Genomic DNA, 20,202 nt, shown 5'->3' with positions numbered 1-20,202 from the left:
ACCCCTCAGCCCTCCTGCATCTCTATCCAGGTGGACGGCATCCTTCGCTACCTGCCCTTCCAGGCAGCAGATGGGCAGGTCCAGGTGTTCCGCCAAGGCCAGAATGCTGTCGTGCGCACAGACTTTGGCCTGACTGTCACCTATGACTGGAACGCCCATGTGACTGCCAAGGTGCCTGGCAGCTATGCTGGGGCCCTGTGTGGGCTCTGCGGGAACTTCAACGGGAAACAAGAGGACGACCTGGCTCTACGGGGTGGGGGCCAAGCTGCCAATGCGCTGGCCTTTGGGAATAGCTGGCAGGAGGAGACAAGACCCGGCTGTGGAGCAGCCACACCAGGTGACTGTCCCAACCTGGACTCCCTGGTGGCCCAGCAGCTGCAGAGCAAGAAAGAATGTGGGATCCTTGCTGACTCCAAGGGACCCTTCCGGGAATGCCACAACACGCTGGACCCACAGGGTGCTGTGCGCGACTGCGTCTATGACCACTGCCTGCTGCCAGGCCAGTCTGGGCCACTGTGTGATGCACTGGCCGCCTACACTGATGCATGCCAGGCTGCTGGGGCAACTGTGCACCCCTGGAGGAGTGAGGAACTTTGCCGTGAGTACTGGGAGTGACACCTGGGGGCTCAGCTTTATGTGTGTTCATTAACGTATAGATACCATTAGTTCATTTAATTCTTATAACAGCCTTACGAGAGAGGGACTGTGGTATATTCATTTAACAGATCAGGAAACCAAGGCTCAGAAAGGTTCAGCTGCATGCCCGGGATCACGGTAGCTAGGAAGTCACAGATGCAGTAAATATTTATACATGGCCAAAAGCGGTCTGGTCCCCATATGGCAGCGGTCATTAGGAGATGAGCAGGGGTGCTGCCATTAGGAGGAGACTAGTCCCCTCTCCAGTTCTTCTTGGTCCCCCTCTGGCCTATTTCACTCATTTACATCTGCCCGGCCCCTTGGGCAGTCAGCTGGAGACCCTTGCCTCAGATGTGGGTGCTGCAATGGCCTTCAAATGTTTGCTTGTCTGTGAGAGGTTTGCAAGGCCACACATCCCCTCACCTGAGTTTTACATTGTAAAATTTACCCTTGAAAATAATACATATTAAAAAATATGTACATATAATAAGTGAACAGCTTGATCAGTTTTCAGCAAGACACAAATCTGTGTAACTTGTCCCAAGGATAAAAAAAAAAAAGAGTATACCAGGCCTTTCCGCCTGCTCAGAAGCCCATTCATGCCCTCTTCCCAGTCCTATGCCCCGAGAGGCAACCCCTATTCTAGCTTCTGAAGTTTTTGAATCTTATATAAAGGGAGGCATACAGCTCTAGCTTTTCTAGTGTAAATAATTGCAAAAGATGTAATTTCCAGAAAACAGTAACTTGACTTTAAAAACCTTTTTATTAGGGAAAATTTCTAACATACACAAAGCAGAGAGAATAAAATAATGAACTCCCATACATCCACCATCTAGATTCCACAATTATCAACATAATAGTGACATTTTAAATGAAAATTGTGACTTACATGACTCTTAAATATATTGAACAGATAGAGGCCACACAGCAGTACATATCACTCACTGTCCATTGAAAAATACATGATAAACATGAATTTCACATCATCCCTTTGCTCTCTGTCAACTTACATTCATTCATTCAACAAATATTTGTTGAACACCTACTGTATTCCAGGCACTAGGAACACAATGGGGGAGAAAAACAGGAAAAAAAAAATCCTTGCTCTCCTGAACTAATGTTCTTAGTTTTAGTTCCAACAGAATTTAACCAAATACAACCTACTTAAATACATGAAAGTCTCTTTTTTGCTCACTCCATCAGTTCGTTTTTGCTGGATAACAGATATCGCCAAAGCTTAAGGCAGATTAAAACAACAGGTATTCATTATTCCTCATGATTCTGTGGGCTGCTGGGCTGTTTCACATTGGGCTGGCGTGGTCTATCTCTGCAGGCTGCCGATGGCCCCGTGGGCACTAGATGGTCTACAGTGGCCTGACTCGCACGTCTGAGAGTTGTCAGCGAGGTTGGCTGGGGGCAGCTCAGCCAGGACTGCTTGTCTCTGCTCTGCTTGGTCTCCCCTTCCAGCCAGTTAGGACAGGCTTCTTCACACAGCGGTCAAAGCTCCAAAGAGCAGCGAGAGTGGACAAGCCCCAATGGGCAAGGACACTTCAGGCCTCTACTTGGCGTCACATCTGCTACTGTCCCATTGTCCAAAGCCATTACCACAGCCAAACCCAAGTCAGGGGTGGCCATCGTCGGTCTGTCACAATCCCCATCATACTTCTCTGCCGCATACACATATGTGAGCAACATTTTTAAATGTTTAGAGATTCCTGAGACCAAGACTCTAAATATTCCAAACAAAATAGATGGAGTGAGTTATCATTGCAAAGGTCACTAGTAAGCAACTGATAAAAATATTAGACATCAAAAGGAGAAGGTATTAGAAAGGCATCTTAGTGAGATGGATGGGGCTTTCCCCCAGGTAGTTCTGTTGTTAGAATGAGGCAGCATTCAGAATCGTTTCTATTTCTCCTTTCTGTAGATATGATATTAATGAGTGGGTGGAAATGGAAGAAGTTCTGGTCCAGCAAGGTCACCCCGTTCTCTGAACTCCTTCGAGTTGTAGGGGAGTCGTTACACACCATAGAACTTAGTGTTTATGACCTCAGAGCAGCCGATTCTATTAGGCCCGCCTTCCATTTTGCTGGGAGCAGAGTTGGAACTGACTTGTCACTCCATAATGATTCATCAATTCATTGTCTCCACAACTTGTAGCCAGAAAGTAGCCGTATGTCCCTTCGTGTCCCTGAAGGTTTCCACACCCCAGGGCAGCACACTCTGTTGATTCGGGATGGGTGGGGACTGCCCTGTTCTCTCGTGCACAGTGGGAGAAGCATGCTTGCCAAGGGACAGTGGGAAAGAGACGCAGCTCATTCCAGGCGCCTTAGGAAGGACATGTGCTATCCCAGCTAGCACTTGCGTAGCATACTTTCCTCTGGGCAGATCCTCTTCCACGGGCTTTACAGTTCTCATTTCATCCTCACAACCACCCTTGTGAGGTGGGATTGGTCCTATTCCTGTTTTACAAAATGGGGAAATAGAACCACAGAAATATTAAGTAACTTGCCTGAGGTCACATAGCAGGGCAACATGATCTGAGCCCAGGTGGGATGGCTCCTGAGTTTGTACGGTAAACTGCTGCATTCTGTGGCCTCTGTGGAAATTGAGAATCTCTTATTTCCTTAAAACCATGCTTGCTCTTGTACTACTTGGAAGTTCTAGATAACTGGGTTGGAGGACTCAGACATAAGGCAGACGGAGACCTGGGGTGGGGCCCAGTAGCAGCTTTGGTGATTATGGATATTTTGCCCTTCTTAGTCCTTCTACCTCCTCTTCCACTGCCCTTCCTTTTTTATCTTGCTGAAATATTTTAAAGTAAATTCTAGACATGAGTTTTCCCATAAATACTTCAGTAAACATCACCCACAGACAGAATTTTTTTTTGGTACCATAATGTACAATTACTTGACCAACATTATGGTTACTAGACTCCCCCTATTATCAAGTCCCCCCCACACACCCCATTACAGTCACTGTCCATCAGCGTAGTAAGATGCTGTAGAGTCACTACTTACCCAGACAGGAATTATAAGAAACATTACCACAATGTTGTTATTACCAGTTACAAACATAACATTGATGCCTTAACATCATCTAAAACCCAAACTGGTTTCAAATTTCCCCAACTGTCTGAAAAATGTGGGTTTTTCTCCCAATTTATTTGAATCTGGACCCAGACCAAATCCACATGCTGCACTGGGTTGATTTTTCTTAATCACTTTTATCCTCTAATAGCCCTCTTCCCTTTTTGCCCCAACACATAATAAAAATGTTCAAAGATATGGAAAAGTTGAAAGAATTTTACCATAAATACTCATACACTTGCCACCTAGATTCTACAATCTGTATTTTACTAGACATGCGTTATCATATACTTATCCCTTTGTCCACCCCTCCTTTTGTTCACGCTATTTGTTTATTGCAAAGCATTTGTCCTGTGGGATTTCCTACGTTTTGGATTTGGCCAGTTGCCTTTTTGTAGCATTGTTTCACTTGTTCCTCTGTCCACCAGATTCTCTTCTAACTGGAGATTAGATTAGGACAGTGCTGCCCAATAGAACTTTGGGGATGATGTAAATGTCCTGTATCTGACCTGTCCCTTCTGGTCACCACTAGTCAGGTGTGGCTACTGAGCACTTGAAATGGGGTTAGTATGACCAAGGAACTAAATCTTCAGTTTTTAGCAAGTTTAAATTAACTGACATTTAAATGGCCACACTTGGCTATTGTACTGGACCACACAAATGGAGGCTTGACTGGATTCTGTTTTAGTTTTAGTTTTTCTGTTGTTTTGAGGAAAGCACCTGTCTTAAAATCTGCAATGACTGGCATTTGGAGAGAGGGAGAAAAGAACAGAAATTCCTTTTTTTTCCTCTTTATAGCCAAATATTTTAATTTACTACAGAATTACTGCTACTATATTACTGCTAAGACTGAAGGTGAAAATACTGCATTCAAAAATACGCAGCATAGAATACACACATACACACACACACACACACTGTACACACGTGTGTATGTTTAAAATATGTGGCACATATTCCCAACTTGTTAGTAACATGAGTAAGGTCATTAAAAACATTACAAATAACTCCTAACCACAGTTAACTTGGAATAGACTCTTAATTATAGGGATCAGATTGTGATATAATCTGCTCTCCAGGTCCCGCTGAACAGAGGGGCCCCCTGCAGCTGACCCCTGATGCGTGAATGGCTGCCTGCATGGGCGTCAGCGGGGAGCAGGGCTTCCCCATTCTCACAGCCACTCTCCCTGCAGCACTGAGCTGCCCTCCCCACAGCCACCACGAGGTGTGTTCCCAAGGCTGCCCGCTGTCCTGTGGAGATCTCCCCGTGCCTGGGGGCTGCAGCTCCACCTGCCACGAGGGCTGTGTGTGTGATGAGGGCTTTGCACTCAGTGGTGAGTCCTGCCTGCCCCTACCTTCCTGCGGCTGCGTGTACCAGGGCACCTACCACCCGCCAGGCCATACCTTCCACCCTGGGCCGGGCTGCGATTCCCTTTGCCACTGCCAGGAGGGCGGCCTGGTGTCCTGCAAGCCCTCCAGCTGTGGCCCACACGAGGCCTGCCAGCCATCCGGCGGTGTCCTGGGCTGCGTGGCTGTGGGCTCTGCCACCTGCCAGGCGTCAGGAGACCCCCATTACACTACCTTTGATGGCCGCCGCTTCGACTTCATGGGCACCTGTGTGTACTCCCTGGCTCGAACCTGCGGGACCCGGCCCGGCTTGGGCCAGTTTGCTATCCTGCAGGAGAACGTTGCCTGGAACACTGGGAAAGTCAGCGTGACCAGGGTGATCACTGTCCAGGTGGCAAACTTCACCCTGCGACTGGAGCAGAATCAGAGGAAGGTCACGGTGAGTGCCGGGGCAGAGCACGAAGGGAAGGGGGCCCAGGATCCAGGGTGACCTGTGGGTGGGGCAGGGGCAGGGAGGCAGGATGAGCAGACTCAGCCCAGGGGGAAAGGGCACAGAGTTTGGAGTGGACGTGGGAGGCACAGAGGCCCCAGGCAGAGGAGGGGCTGTCCAGAGCCCAGAGTGGGGAGCCAGAGAGGGAGCAGGCGTTGGGGACCTGGGGCCAGCTCCCATGTGGCTTAGTGTCCCCTCTTCCTGCCCCTGACTAGCCCCTCTGAACGCCTCTCCCACACCCTCCTCCTTCCTCCCCACCTTTCTCTCCACCCTGGCCCCTGCCCCGGCCACCTCCCCCACCTCCCAGCCAGTGGCAGACCACGATGCAGTCAGAGGTCGGGAAATTCCAGGGATGGGAAAGGTTCAAGGACAGAGACTGTCTGTGGGTGGCTTCATGGCCTCTTACCAACTGCATAGCGACAATAACAGCAGCTGCGTTTTCGCAAGGCCAGCCCGAGACTTTGCTGGCTGCTAAGCACTTCACATCCACAGTGTCATTTCATCCTCACAACAGTACCTACAGGTACCACGATTTGCTTTATTTTTTAGAGGGGGAGATCCCATCACTGGCCCAAAGCCCCCCAGCAAAGGCAGGACTTGAACCCCGAACAGCAAGCCAGGATGCAGAACGCTGGGCCGTGGGTGCCCCATGGTGCTTTTCTGACTGAGAAGGATTTGGTCTGACATGGAAACTGGCATTTCACTTACACTAGAGGGATTTCCCGGAGAGCCCACTAAAATGCAGGCACACAATCACTGTGCCAGCTGTGGTGCTGATGACTGAGATGCTGATAAATAGTTGACTTTTTCGGGTGCTCACTGGGCACTGGACATGCATTCGCTGCTTTAATGTAGTCCCTGAGGTAGCCCAGCCTCCTGGAATAGCGCCCGACATACAGTCAGCTCTAAATACATAGCAGTTGTTGGTGTTCTTATTTGCATCTCACTGAATCCTCCAGCTTTTCTGAGGTGGAAACTATTATTATTCCCCACTTTACAGATGAGGAAACTGAGGCACAGAAGTGAAGTCACTTGTCCTTAACCACTACCCATCCCTGCTTGGGAAGTATGGCTGCTGACTCTTTTGGGGAGACTCAGCCAGGAGAGTCTTTCTTCTGCCTCCTCCTCTGATCCCTCACACTTCCAAAGGAGCCTAACAGGCATTGTGTCAGCATGAAGGAAGAGCAAATGTGTTAATAAGGAGCGGATTTACAGGCTTTGTTAGTGTCCAAGACCACTGGTTCTTGGCTGATGGACCAGAAGTGCATTTCCCCAGGAATTTAGCCTGACTTTCCACCCACTGAGTCTTAAAGCAAACACCTTTAGCACCCAATTATCCTTCAAAATAAAAGCATCCCATCACAGCTAATAGAAACAGTGACTGTTCCCAGAACACCCATTCTGTGGCAGACACATTTCTCAGCACTTGGCAGATGGTAACTTATCTGATTCTGACATTAACCCAGTGAGGTAGGTACTTCATTCCCACTCAGGAGGTGAACAAAGAGAAGTGCAGGTGACTCACCCGCCCAAAGCCGAAGAGAGTCCGGGGCAGGGCTGCCTGGGAACCAGGCAGGCGGCTATGGAGTCAGGCACTGCCTTATTGATCATTGCAGGAAGTGGCAAATCGAGGAGGGCTGGGAAGGGTTTGAATCCCTTGAAACCTATCTTCTTTTCCTGTAGCTGCCCTCACAAGTTACCACAACCTGGCTGGCTTAAAACAACAGAAATTTATTTTCTCACAGTTGCAGAGGCTGGAAGTCCCAACCCAAGGTGTTAGCAAGAGTCGTGCCCCTCCCCAGGCTCACAGGGAGAACCCTTCCTTGGGTCTGTGGGGGTTCCCTGGTGGCTCTGGGGGTTCCCTGGCTCGAGGCCGCGACGCTCCGCTTGGCAGTCTGTGTCTTCGTGCGCCCGTCTCTGTGTGCCTGTGTCTTCTCTCCTGGCTCTCCTCAGGGCACTCGGCATTGGCTTGTCCAGGGTGATCTCATCCTGGGCCGTTACCCAGCTACGTCTGCAAAGACCCTTGTTCCAAATACGGTCATATTCTGAGGTTTGGGTGGATATGTTTTTTGGGGACCACCAGTCAACCCACTACAAGACTGTTGGGCCCATTTTACAAATATGGAAACTAAGGCCCAGAGGGGTGAGGTCACATAGATTTTCAGTATTGAGCAGGGGCTTGAACTAGGTCTGCCCTCTCCGAGTGTACCCTCTGAAGCATGGCCTCTCTGCCTGCCAGGTGGACGGTGTGGACATGAGGCTGCCTGTGGTGCTGGCCCAGGGCCGGGTCCGTGCCTCCCAGCATGGCTCGGATGTTCTGATTGAGACTGACTTTGGCCTGCGTGTGGCGTATGACCTCCTGTACAATGTGCGGGTCACTGTCCCCGGCAACTACTACCAGCAGCTGTGTGGCCTGTGTGGGGACTACAACGGCGACCCCAAGGACGACTTCCAGAAGCCTGACGGCTCACAGGCAGGCAGCCCCAATGAGTTCGGCAACTCCTGGGAGGAGGCTGTGCCGGGCTCTCCCTGCGCACCGCCACCCACCTGCAGGCCAGGGGATGACTGCAGCGTGGAGCTCGAGTGTAAACCTGAGCTGCAGGACAAGTACAAGCAGCAGAAGTTCTGTGGGTTCCTCACCAGCCCCACTGGGCCGCTGGCCCCCTGCCATAAGCTGATTGATCCCCAGGGGCCCTTGCAGGATTGTGTCTTTGATCTCTGCGTGGCTGGCGGGAATGAGAGCATCCTCTGCAGCAATATTCAAGGCTATGTGAGTGCTTGCCAGGCAGCTGGAGGCCACATTGGACCCTGGAGGACCGACTCTTTCTGTCGTGAGTAAGGGGCAGATAAGAAGAAGACCAAGGGGCAGGGAGAGTGGGAGCTGAGGCACGGAAGGGGCAGTCCCTGGGCCCTGCAGCCTCTCCCTCCAAGAGGCTCTAATGGGCACCCCCTCTTTGCAGCAATGAAGTGCCCCCCCAATAGCCACTATGAGCTCTGTGCAGACACCTGCTCCCTGGGCTGCTCTGCACTCAGTGCCCCCCCACAGTGCCCGGAGAGCTGTGCTGAGGGCTGCCAGTGTGACCCCGGCTTCCTCAATGATGGCCAGGCCTGTGTGCCCATCCAGAAATGTGGCTGCTACCACAATGGTGTCTACTACGAGGTAGGAACCTGCTCATCCAGGCAGAGCCCCATCTGTACCCCTCCCACTGCCCAGCAGCTCCACAGCCTGTCCAGTTGGCCTCCTGAATCTCTCCCACCCACCCTGCTTCCCCGCTGTGGTCGGTTTGTCTTCTCCCACCTGGTTCCCTCCCAGCCCTCGCTCCCTCTGGTCCACCTTTCCCATGGCAGCAGGGAAGACCTTTCCAAATATGTCCATGAGTCCTGAAACTTTAACCTCCCCAGGTCAAGTTTCGACTTTGTATCCAGGTCTAGATTCTGTGTTATATCAGCAGCTAACTTCCTTTGCTTCCCTCTTCCACTAACAGTTTCTCCTTTTCCTTTGATTTGAGTGTACGTTTGTCTACAGTCTGTCTCCCTCAAAGGATTTCGAGCTCTGTGAGGGCAGGGATCCTGTCTATTGTCCTTCTCATGTGAATAATAGTAATAATAGCAAATAGGTAAATGGTGCTTATTATGTGCTGGCTACTCCTTTAGGTGCTATAGGTATAAATGCATTACATATATATAAAAACATTTTGTTATGAAAATTGTCAAGCATGCAAAAGTCAAGAGAATGATGTAATAAATTTCCCTGGACTCACCACTGAACTTCAAAAATAACCAACATTTTCCCAGTCTTGGTTCATCTGTACCCCCATTTCCTCTACAATCTGGATTCTTTAAAGGAAATCTTCCCATTTCATCTGCACTTTATATGTACTATTAACTAAGAAAGTTCTACTTTCTTAGGTAAGTGCTATTATTACCTGCAACTTACAGATGAAGAGTTGAGGTATAAACAGCTTAGGTATTTGCACAGAGTAACATAACTTGGAAATAGCAGAAATAGGCTTCACACCCAGGCAATCTGCTCCAGGACCTTTGTTCTTAATTACTGTTACACATTTCTCCTATACAGCAGACCTTTAGTGGCTATATTGGAATAAAGGAATGAGTAAATGAATGAAAGTGAATGGATGAATGAGTTGGACCCTAAGGCCATGTTGTGCCTCAGTTGCACTAACAAGGGGCCACCCTGCTAAAAGATGTCCCTTTTATGTCCTCCGGACCCCTCTGTCTATGCCTGGACAGCAGAGATGCCCAACTCAGCTCCCTCCCTGACAGCCACGCCCTCTGTCCCCACAGCCGGAGCAGACAGTGCTCATTGACAACTGCCAGCATCAGTGCAGGTGCCATCCTGGAGAAGGCATGGTGTGCCAGAAGCACAGCTGCAAGCCAGAGCAGGTGTGCCAGCCCTCGGAAGGCGTCCTGAGCTGCATCACCAAAGGTGTGGGGCTGGGGCAGGGACCAGTGTGACTGGGAACAGGGGACAAGGACTCTGGAGCTGAGGGTGGTGTAACCCAGATCTTCACAGTGGGAGGCACAGAGGGCTAAGCATTGAGGTCTCAGACCTGGGCTGTGCTTCCCAGGGTCAGTCAGGGTCAGGTGCCTCCAGGCTGGGAGCAGGAACCCTTATGGCAGAATCCAGTCTCCATGGACCACAGGGCTGGGTTTTCTGGGGCAGATGGCAGAGACCTGTGGTGTACGGCAGGAACAGGCAAACTTTTTCTCAAGGGGCCACATGGTAAATATTTAAACTTGGGGGCCATAGAGTCTTGGTTACTGCTACTCGACTCTGCCACTGTGGCATGAAGTCAGCCGTAGACTAGAAAGTGAGCAAGGGAGGCATAAAAACCTCCCAGTACTTACAAAAACAGGCACCTGGCAGTTTGCTGACCACAATATTCAGAATTAGGCTTGGGGCTTCAGACACCATTCCCAAAGGGCAGAGGAGACTGGGACCCCCCAGCGACAGGGACAGAAAACAGTCCTCATGTCCCAGGCAGATACTCCATCCAGGTAGGGGTCTGGGACTCAGGGACCCCCTCAAATGGAAAATCAGGATTTATAGGGATACAATTTCAGACACGGCACCACTTCAGGTTACATGTAAGACACAGAGCCATCCCCCCAGGGACTTGCTTCTTGAGATTAAAGGCAAAGAATAATTTCTTTATCCCAGGAATGTGGGAATGGGACCTCCAGAACTGAGACCCTCAAAGGTATGAGCAGGATAACAGGGACCCGCAGGGATGGGGCCATATCAGTCAGAGTCCAATCAGGAGACAGAAACCACACCATAGCTGGAATAAGGAAAGTTTAATATAAAGAATCCTTATGATCGGGGATTGACTTCTAAGGGGTTAAAAAGAATGTGAAGGAACACAAGAAGAGCAGATAATAGGGAGCAACCCCTGCCCCCAAGGCTAAAGCAGAGCACCCAAGGAAGAGAGGAATTGGGAAGGGGACCCCACCCCAAGCCCGGGAGGCAGATCTCAATGGAGGGATGGAGAGAGGTTGTGCAGGCTGGAGCTGGCAGGCAGGAAAAGCCCCACTGGGGTGCTGGCGAAACTCACCGGGAAGCTGCCTGCCAGGGCACCCCAGTGGCTCACTGGGAAGCCAGCTGGGGCCAGTGGACCTCGCTGAGTGGGTGCCCCCCCCCAATAGGCCACTGGCCCCACTGGCCGGCAGGAGCAAGAGAGGCTGAGCGCGCTGGGCGCAGGAGAAGCCCCTTCCTCCTGCCATGACCTACCTACCTGCCCTCCGCTGACGAAGCCTAACTATCAGTGAGCTTGGAGCTGACAGGCAATAAATCGAAAACTGGCACAGGGAGAGAAGAGGAAGTTTTAAGGCTAGGCTCTTGGGCATGGGGGTTCCTAAAACTGGGATCACAGATACAGTGGCCCTAGGAACAGAGTATTGGACAAAGGGACCCTTGGAAGTAGGGCCTCAGAAATGAGATCCTCAAAGCTAGGGTCTCAAATGTCAGGATCTCTGGGGTTAGGTTCTCACCAGAAAGTTTCTCCAGTACCTTGGTCTTGGACATAGACACCTCCAACACCTGGTTCTCAGATGTGGTGGCCCCCAGGAAGCTGGGAGCTCAGGCACGGGGCAGCCTGGGGCCCAGGTCTTGAACACAGAGAGCTTGGGGTGTGTGGATGCCCTCATGGATGCCCTCAGAGTTGGCACTGCAGACACAGAGATTCCTGAGTCTCTGGTCTCATACCTGGGACCCCTAGGGCTGAGATTTCCAGCAAGGGACTGCAGGGCTCAGTTCCCACAGAGAGATCCTGGAGCCTCAGTCCCTGCTGCAACAACCTTGGGATCTGGGTCACAGATAGCAAACTGCAGGCTTGAGTCTCAGATGTAGGGACCTTTGATGGAGCCATAGACATAGTCTAACAAATTCAAATATACACGGCTCCCAGGGCCTGGTCTCAGAATCAGCAAACAGCAAGGCCTGGGTCTCAGGTGTGAGGACTCTGGGATCTGGTCGGCTCTGCAGCAGCCCTCAGAGCCAGTGTCCCTGACGCAGGCTGGGGCAGGTGCTGGGGAGCAGCTGGCCTCATCCTGGGCAGCCCCTCAAGGTCCTCGCTCCTCTGCTACAGACCCATGCCACAGTGTGACGTGTCGGCCACAGGAGACATGCCAAGTGAAGGATGGCCAGGGCGTGTGCGTGCCCAACTATGTGGCCACGTGCTGGCTATGGGGTGACCCACACTACCACTCCTTCGATGGCCGGGACTTTGACTTCCAGGGAACCTGCAACTACGTGCTGGTGGCAGCCGGCTGCCCAGGGGTCAGCGCCCAGGGCCTGACACCCTTCACTGTCACCACCAAGAACGAGAACCGGGGCAACCCTGCTGTGTCCTACGTAAGGCTTGTCACTGTGACAGTCTACAACATCAACATCTCCATCCACAAAAACGAGATTGGCAAAGTCCGGGTACGTCTCACAGTGTGGTTCCCTGAGCCCCCCAGTAGGGCAGTAGGGGTGCTGCCGGCCACAGTTAGGAGCAAGACACTACCTCTCCACCTAGTCTGAAAAAAAATGGCAGCAAAAGCAGCCCTAATTACAGCAAAAACATCACCTTCCCTTGGGACTTAAGCAGGCCCAGCCCTTTGCTAGGAGCTTTAACATAGGACGTCAGCATCTGCCTGTTAGAGACATGGGTTTGAATCCAGGCTCTCCTTACAAGCTGTGTGATTTTGGGCAAGTGACTTGACTTGGTGGGCGTCCATTTCCTCACCTGTGCAGTGAGGAGTGTAGCAGGCCCTGCCCCACAGTGAGGCGGTGCACATGAAGTGCGCAGCTGAGAGTCTGACCTGGGTGAGCACCCAGGAATGTTTGTAAGGGAACAGATGAGGGGCTCAGAGACTCCAACACAGGGAAATTCAGGGAAATGAAGAGAAAAGAACGATGGGCCACCCTTTCTGTCTAGGGTAATGGAGATGCAGACTAATTGGAGCCCAAGGAGAAAGAGTGAGGGTTGGAACAGGGCAGGCATTCAATAAATGAGAGAAAGAGATGTCTAGACACACAGAGATGCACGGGAGGAAGGATGCAGACGGAGAAAAACCCAAGGGCTGGACCGAGAAAGAGACCTGGGAAGACCCAGGGAGAACTCACACACACACACAGTGCACAGAACAAGAGAGTGCTCAGGTGAGAGAGACGCAGGGCAGGGGGACGCAGACAGAGAGATCTAGATGCAAAGAGCGGGAGAGACAACAGTGAGAGACAGAGAGAGAGGAAGCAAGGGAGATGGTGATGGAGAGAGACCGGGAAAAAGGAGCAGAGTGAGGTTTCATTCTCCACGGCCTGGACTACAGCAAGTAGCCATGTTTGTCAAGTGACTATACAACCGTCATTTGAGAGGAAACCTGGGTAGCTCCCAGACGCGGGGCCTCCCCACCTGAGTGACCACTCTTTGCCTCCCTTCCCCCACTTCCCCCAGGTGAACGGTGTGCTGACATCACTGCCAGTTTCTGCAGCCAGTGGGAGGCTTTCAGTGACCCAGGGCGCATCTAAAGCAGTGTTGGCAGCCGACTTTGGGCTTCAGGTCACCTATGACTGGAACTGGCGAGTGGAGGTGACACTGCCCAGTAGCTATCACGGCGCAGTGTGTGGACTCTGTGGGAACATGGACCGCAACCCTAGCAATGACCACGCCTTCCCGAATGGCACCCTGGCTCCCTCCATACCTATCTGGGGCGGCAGCTGGCGAGCCCCAGGCTGGGACCCACTGTGCTGGGACGAATGTCAAGGGTCCTGCCCAATATGTGCTGCAGACCAAATGGAGGAATATGGGGGCCCCGGCTTCTGTGGACCCCTAGCCCCTGGCATGGGAGGCCCCTTCACCACCTGCCATGCCCACGTAGCACCTGATAGCTTCTTCAAGGGCTGTGTTCTGGATGTCTGCCTGAGCGGTGGGTCCCAGGACACACTGTGCCAGGCTTTGGCTGCATACGCAGCTGCCTGCCAGGCTGCTGGGATTACCATTAAGGACTGGAGAGAGCAGGCCGGCTGTGGTGAGTGTGGAGGCAGCAGAGCAAGAGCTTGCTGGGGCAGGGGTTGGGGAGCTGTCTCCAAGGGACTGTTTTGGTTTCACTCCAGTCCTGGGTCTCTCTGTTCATTTCCTTCCCTCTCTGTCTCTCTGTTTTTATCTCTCAGTCTCTTGGCGCTTATCTCTGTGTCTCCCTTTGATTGTCTCTTGTCTATTTCTCATTCTCTCTCTCCCTGTCTCTGGGTCTTTCTTTGTCTCTCCCTCTCTGTCTCTCCATCTGTCCCTCGGTCTCTCCCTGTCTCTGCCTTCTCCCACCCTATCCTCGGACCCCACGCACTAACACCATTCTCTCTTTCTCTCCCTTCCACTCCTTCATCTACCCACAGAGATCTCCTGCCCCGAAAACAGCCACTATGAGCTCTGTGGCCCCCCCTGCCCAGCCAGCTGCCCTACTCCTGCGCCCCCCACGACCCCAGCCTCATGTGATGGTCCCTGCAGTGAGGGCTGCCAGTGCAACTCAGGCTTCGTGTTGAGTGCCGACCGCTGCGTTCCCCTGGATGGTGGCTGTGGCTGCTGGGCCAATGGCACCTACCATGAGGCAGGCAGCGAGTTTTGGGCCGATGCCACCTGCTCCCAGTGGTGCCACTGTGGGCCCGGGGGTGGCTCACTGGTCTGCAAGCCTTCCAGCTGTGGACAAGGTGAAAAGTGTGCCTTGCTGCCCTCAGGCCAGCATGGCTGTCACCCTGTCAGCACGGCTGAGTGTCAGGCCTGGGGTGACCCCCATTACACCACCCTGGATGGGCACCGATTCGACTTCCAAGGCGCCTGCGAGTACCTGCTGAGTGCGCCCTGCCAAGACCTGCCCACAGGGGCAGAGAACTTCACTGTCACTGTAGCCAACGAGCACCGGGGCAGCCAGGCCGTCAGCTACACCCGCAGTGTCACCCTACACATCTACAGCCACACGCTGACACTCAGTGCCCAGTGGCCCCGGCAGCTGCAGGTGAGGGGCCTGGGGTGCAGACAGGAGCATGCACCAGCCCTGGGGTGGCCTGGGACAGTTAGGGGCCTGCCACTCCATTTCACATTTCACAGGTTAGCGGTTATGGTGCTCCAGAGCATAGGCTTTGGAGCCTGATGGCTTGAAGCAGTAGCTTCCCCACCTCTGAGCCTTAGTTTATTCCTCTGTAAAATGGGTCCAAGGAAAGTACCTTCCTCAGAGGATAGTGTGAAGAGCCAATGACATGGAGTCTACAGATGCTCATTATTATTACTATCATTATTACTGCTACTACTACTGTTATCACAAGGGGGAGGTCACGTGCACAGGGTTCCACCCCACCTCATAAGTGTTGCAGTCAAGATTCAAACTTGCGTCCGCGCCCTTCACTGACCCCTGCTCCGCGCCTGCAGGTGGACGGCAAGCTCGTGGCGCTGCCCTTCCAGCTGGACTCGAGCCTGCGCGTGCACCTGAGCGGCGCCGACGTGGTGGTTTCAGCCGCCAATGGGCTCTCACTGGCTTTCGACGGGCAGAGCTTCGTGCGCCTGCGCGTGCCGGCGACGTACGCGGGCGCCCTTTGTGGCCTGTGCGGGAACTACAACCAGGACCCAGCCGACGACCCAAAGGCTGTGGGCGCGAACCCTGGCCGCTGGCAGGTGGGCGGCACCGCAGGCTGCGGGGAGTGCGTGCCTGGGCCATGTCCGCAGCCGTGCACGCCGGGGCAGCAAGAGCCCTTCCGTGGCCCCGACGCCTGCGGCGTGATCTCGGCCCCCGACGGCCCACTGGCACCCTGCCATGGCCTCGTGCCGCCCACGCAGTACTTCAAAGCCTGCTTGCTGGACGCCTGCCAGGCTCAGGGCCATCCGGGAGGCCTCTGCCCTGCCGTGGCCGCCTACGTGGCACTCTGCCAGGCCGCTGGGGCCCAGCTTGGCGAGTGGAGGCGACCCGACTTCTGTCGTGAGTACTGACCCATGCATGGCCCCCACAGTGGAGGTCTCCCTCTCCCAGCTTCACAGCACTGTCAGAGAAGCACCTTCTCCCTGTGGCGTAGGCACCACCCTGCGGCCCCTGTCAGGTATCTCGTCAGAGAAACACTTTTGCAGTCACGCACTGAAATACACCAGGTCACATACTGCAGTGGGACAGACTCAAGGACACCTGGCAGGAACCCTGGGTCCAGTACACTCTAGGGGATTCACACACTCAGCTGCCCCGTCAGATAGGCTGGGGTGGCTGGCTCTGTTAAAGCCACACAGTGAGATCCACCAGGTCAAGTAGATTCTCTCAGGTACCCTTGGTCAGAGAGACCTGGAGAGTGACACCTGGTAAGATGCCTCTAGACTGTTTCACATGCTGAGATACACAGGGTCAGATAGAAGTAGTCTGCTAACCTCAGACAGGAACTCCTCTGGTTAGAGATGCCTGGTCAGATTTACACTGACACGCCCTTGGGCAGATATACCCAGGTAGAATCATGACCCGACATAGGCCCAGGCAGATGCATACAGACTCAAGGTCACATAGTCCTGGGCACTTCCGGTGAGGCAGATCTCCTCCGTCAAATTTATCCTGTCAGCTCCACCCAGTCAGATACACTCATTCAGAGCCACACGCCGACACAGACCTGTCAGAGAAACTCAGAGGCTCCAGCTTAGACATCCACAGCCAGATATACTCCAATGGCTTTATTTTGCAAGATACATTGGGCCCCACACCCCAGTAAGATCCACTCCCTGAGGTACCCACAGTTGATTATAACCCTGCATGTCTTGGTCAGATATATGTGGTCAGATTCCCCCTGGTCAGATACACTTGATCTTTAGAAATACTTGGTCAGGTTGACACACAACTGATCAGAGACCTGGTCCCCAGATCCTGAGTCCCCCAGTTAGGGATACTGGATCAGACACCCCGTCCAGATCCCTGGACAGATTCACTCATGAAATCTGCTCAGACAAAACACACAGATTCACCGGAACAGGCTGTCCTGCTGTGCACCTCCCCTGCACCCCTCCCTGTGCCTGCCTGGCTCACTCCCCCTTGTCCCCACAGCCCTCCTGTGCCCTGCCAACAGCCACTACAAGCTCTGTGGTGACTCCTGCCCTGTGAGCTGCCCAAGCCTCTCAGCGCCAGAGGGCTGTGAGCCCACCTGCCGTGAGGGCTGTGTCTGCGATGCCGGCTTCGTGCTCAGTGGTGACACCTGTGTACCTGTGGGCCACTGTGGCTGCCTCCACGAGGGCCGCTACTACCCGCTGGGCGAGTCTTTCTACCCAGGCCCTGAGTGTGAGCGGCACTGTGAGTGTGGGCCGGGCGGCCACATCAGCTGCCAGGAGGGTGGGGCCTGCAGGCCCCATGAGGAGTGCCGGGTTGAGGGCGGTGTCCAGGCCTGTCACCCTACAGGCTGTGGCCGCTGCCTGGCCAACGGAGGTGTCCACTATGTGACCCTTGATGGACGTGTCTATGACCTGCATGGCTCCTGCTCCTATGTCTTGGCCCAAGTCTGTCGCCCACAGCCTGAGGACGAGAACTTTGCCATTGTGCTTGAGAAGAATGCGGCTGGAGATCCCCAGCGCCTGCTGGTTACTGTGGCTGGCCAGGTTGTGGACCTGGCTCGGGGGCCAAGAGTAAGTGAGCGTGGCCATGTGCATGGAGGCTGAATGGGCATGGCCCTGTCCTGGGGGCTCTGAGGAGGACAGGGTCCCCCCACCCTGGGGGGTTTTGAGGGAGACTGATCCCACCTCAAGGGGCCTGACCCCTTTGGGGTCTGAGGGGAATATAGCGCTGCCCTGGGGGCTCATCTGAGGGTGATATGGTCTCACCCCAAAGGTACTAAGAAAGACACAGTCCCCCTTTGGAGTCTGAGGGGGATATAGTGCTGCCTTGGGGGCTCTGTGGGGCATATGACCCTGCTTTGGGAAGTCTGAGAGTGGTATGGTCTCACCCCAAAGATACTGAGAAAGACACAGCCCCCCTTTGGAGTCTGAGGGGGATATAGTGCTGCCTTGGGGGCTCTGTGGGGCATGTGACCCCGCCTTGGGAAGTCTGAGGGTGGTATGGTCTCACCCCAAAGGTACTGAAAAAGACACAGCTCCACTTTGGGAGTCTGAGGGGATGGCCTTAGCTTTAGTTCTGGGAGTCCCTGACCCACTTGACCCTTTCATCCAGGTCACTGTGGATGGTGAGGCTGTGGCCCTGCCTGTGGCTGTGGGCCACGTGCAGGTGACCTCTGAGGGCCGGAACATGGTTCTGCAAACGACCAAGGGGCTGCGGCTTCTTTTTGATGGCGATGCCCACATCCTCATATCCATCCCCAGCCCCTTCCGTGGCCGGATCTGTGGTCTCTGTGGGAACTTCAACGGCAATTGGAGTGATGACTTTGCCCTGCCCAGTGGTGCTGTGGCCCCCGACGTGAATGCCTTTGGAGCCGCGTGGCGGGCACCCGGCTCCTCCCAGGGTTGTGGTGAGGGCTGTGGGCCCCACGGCTGCCCCGTGTGCTCAGCGGAGGAGACAGCGCCATATGAGAGCACGCAGGCTTGCGGGCAGCTGCGGGACCCCCATGGCCCCTTCGCGGCCTGCCATGCAGCACTGAGCCCCTCTGAGTACTTCCGCCAATGTGTGTATGACCTGTGTGCACACAAGGGCAGCGGCACGGTCCTCTGCAGCAGCCTGGCAGCCTACACAGCGGCCTGCCAAGCGGCCGGCATGGCCGTGAAGCCCTGGAGGACAGACAGCTTCTGCCGTGAGTGTCCGTGGGTCCCTTGGAGGCCTCCAGGCCAGGCTTGGGGATGCCCTGACCAGCTCCCTGTCCTGTCTGCCTCCCAGAAGCAGTCCCTCCCTATGAAGGGCTCCCCGGCTTCACCCACAGCATCCCTGGGCCACCTCCTGCCCTGCCAACTGGCCCTTCTCAGATCTTTCCAGGGGCCCACTCTCCTGAAACCTCAGACACAGCTCTTCCTCTGGGCTCATCCCAAAGCCTTTCCGTGGTGACCTGGGAGGGCGGGTCGGGCAGGTCAGAAGCTCACACAATAAAGCCTGAGTCTGTGGCTCCCCCAGACTCTGCAGGACAAAGCTGCAGCCTCCTCAAAACGCCAGCGCAGAATTCTACCCTGATCAGAGGGTGTCTATTTCCTTCAAACCCCCAGGGCAGCACCGTGACCCTCAGACTCTGTAGGACAAGGCAGTGGCCCCCCAGGCCCCCAGGGCAGGGCCATGTCTCCATTTTCCTCAGGGCAGGACCTCCATCCAGAGCCGTCATCCACCTCGGTAGCCTTGGGTTTGCCCTCACTGCTGACAGTGGATGCTGTCTGTCTCCAGCCCTGACCTCTTTCCTGACTGCCGGCCTCAGGGGTCCAGTGGCCTCCTGGACACGTTCCCCTGGGTATCCTTAGGGTCCCTTATACCCACTGTGTTTTCATATGATGTCAGCATTTCACCCCAAACCTGGGCTCCTATTCCCAATCCTGGTCCTCATCTTGGGGCAGCCACATCATCCCCAGAGCCCAGACCTCACCCTGGCTACTTCCCTGGGTCCTCACCACTCCCTGTTTTTGTCCCATCCTGGTCCTGACCCTTCTGCCTGTTTTTTCCCAGTGCAGGCCTGATCATGCTGGGCTGTCACTATCTGTCCCACTGATAAGAGCTCCAAAGGGCAGGGCCTGGGCCTGACTTTCTCACTTGTGTCCTAGCACTGCCAACCCAGAGCTGGATGTGGGCCTGCCCATTCTCTGTTCAGGGCCCATGTGCAGGCATGAGCCCCCCTTCTTCCTCTGCAGCGCTCCAGTGCCCAGCCCACAGCCACTACTCCATCTGCACGCACTCCTGCCAGGGCTCCTGTGCAGCTCTCTCTGGCCTGGCGGGCTGTACCTCGCGCTGCTTTGAGGGCTGTGAGTGCGACGACCGCTTCCTGCTCTCCCAGGGCTTATGCATCCCCATCAAAGATTGCGGCTGCACACATGATGGCCGGTACCTGCCGGTGAGCAGGGGCTTGAGGTGGGCCAGGTGGGTGGGTGGCGGTCTGAGGGAGTCTCAGAATTTCTATGCTGATCCCCTCAAGGATGGAGAGAGACAAGCCATCGCCATTTCCCAGATGCATGATTCAATGATGGTAACATCCCTGTATTTGTTTCCTGTGGC

At 54.1% G+C, this 20,202-nt stretch overlaps 1 protein-coding gene across 2 annotated transcripts in view; it reads left to right on the top strand.

Annotated features, from left to right (window-relative positions):
- The window catches only part of FCGBP (Fc gamma binding protein), a 41,552-nt gene that overhangs the window by 15,424 nt on the left and 5,926 nt on the right, over positions 1-20,202 (top strand). For both annotated transcript variants that reach the window (XM_057493369.1, XM_036894683.2), the window contains 12 exons: positions 31-598; positions 4,919-5,511; positions 7,802-8,393; positions 8,523-8,722; positions 9,868-10,009; positions 12,171-12,508; positions 13,521-14,094; positions 14,456-15,072; positions 15,483-16,026; positions 17,122-17,693; positions 18,235-18,808; positions 19,842-20,041. In XM_057493369.1, coding sequence (XP_057349352.1) covers positions 31-598; positions 4,919-5,511; positions 7,802-8,393; positions 8,523-8,722; positions 9,868-10,009; positions 12,171-12,508; positions 13,521-14,094; positions 14,456-15,072; positions 15,483-16,026; positions 17,122-17,693; positions 18,235-18,808; positions 19,842-20,041 — 5,514 coding nt within the window. The remainder of the gene's footprint in view (positions 1-30; positions 599-4,918; positions 5,512-7,801; positions 8,394-8,522; positions 8,723-9,867; positions 10,010-12,170; positions 12,509-13,520; positions 14,095-14,455; positions 15,073-15,482; positions 16,027-17,121; positions 17,694-18,234; positions 18,809-19,841; positions 20,042-20,202) is intronic.

This window comes from Manis pentadactyla, chromosome 15 (genome assembly GCF_030020395.1).
Source record: "Manis pentadactyla isolate mManPen7 chromosome 15, mManPen7.hap1, whole genome shotgun sequence".
Lineage (NCBI taxonomy): Eukaryota > Metazoa > Chordata > Mammalia > Pholidota > Manidae > Manis > Manis pentadactyla.
The sequence above is the reverse complement of the archived record's forward strand: the minus strand, read 5'-3'. Positions and strand labels throughout refer to the sequence as shown.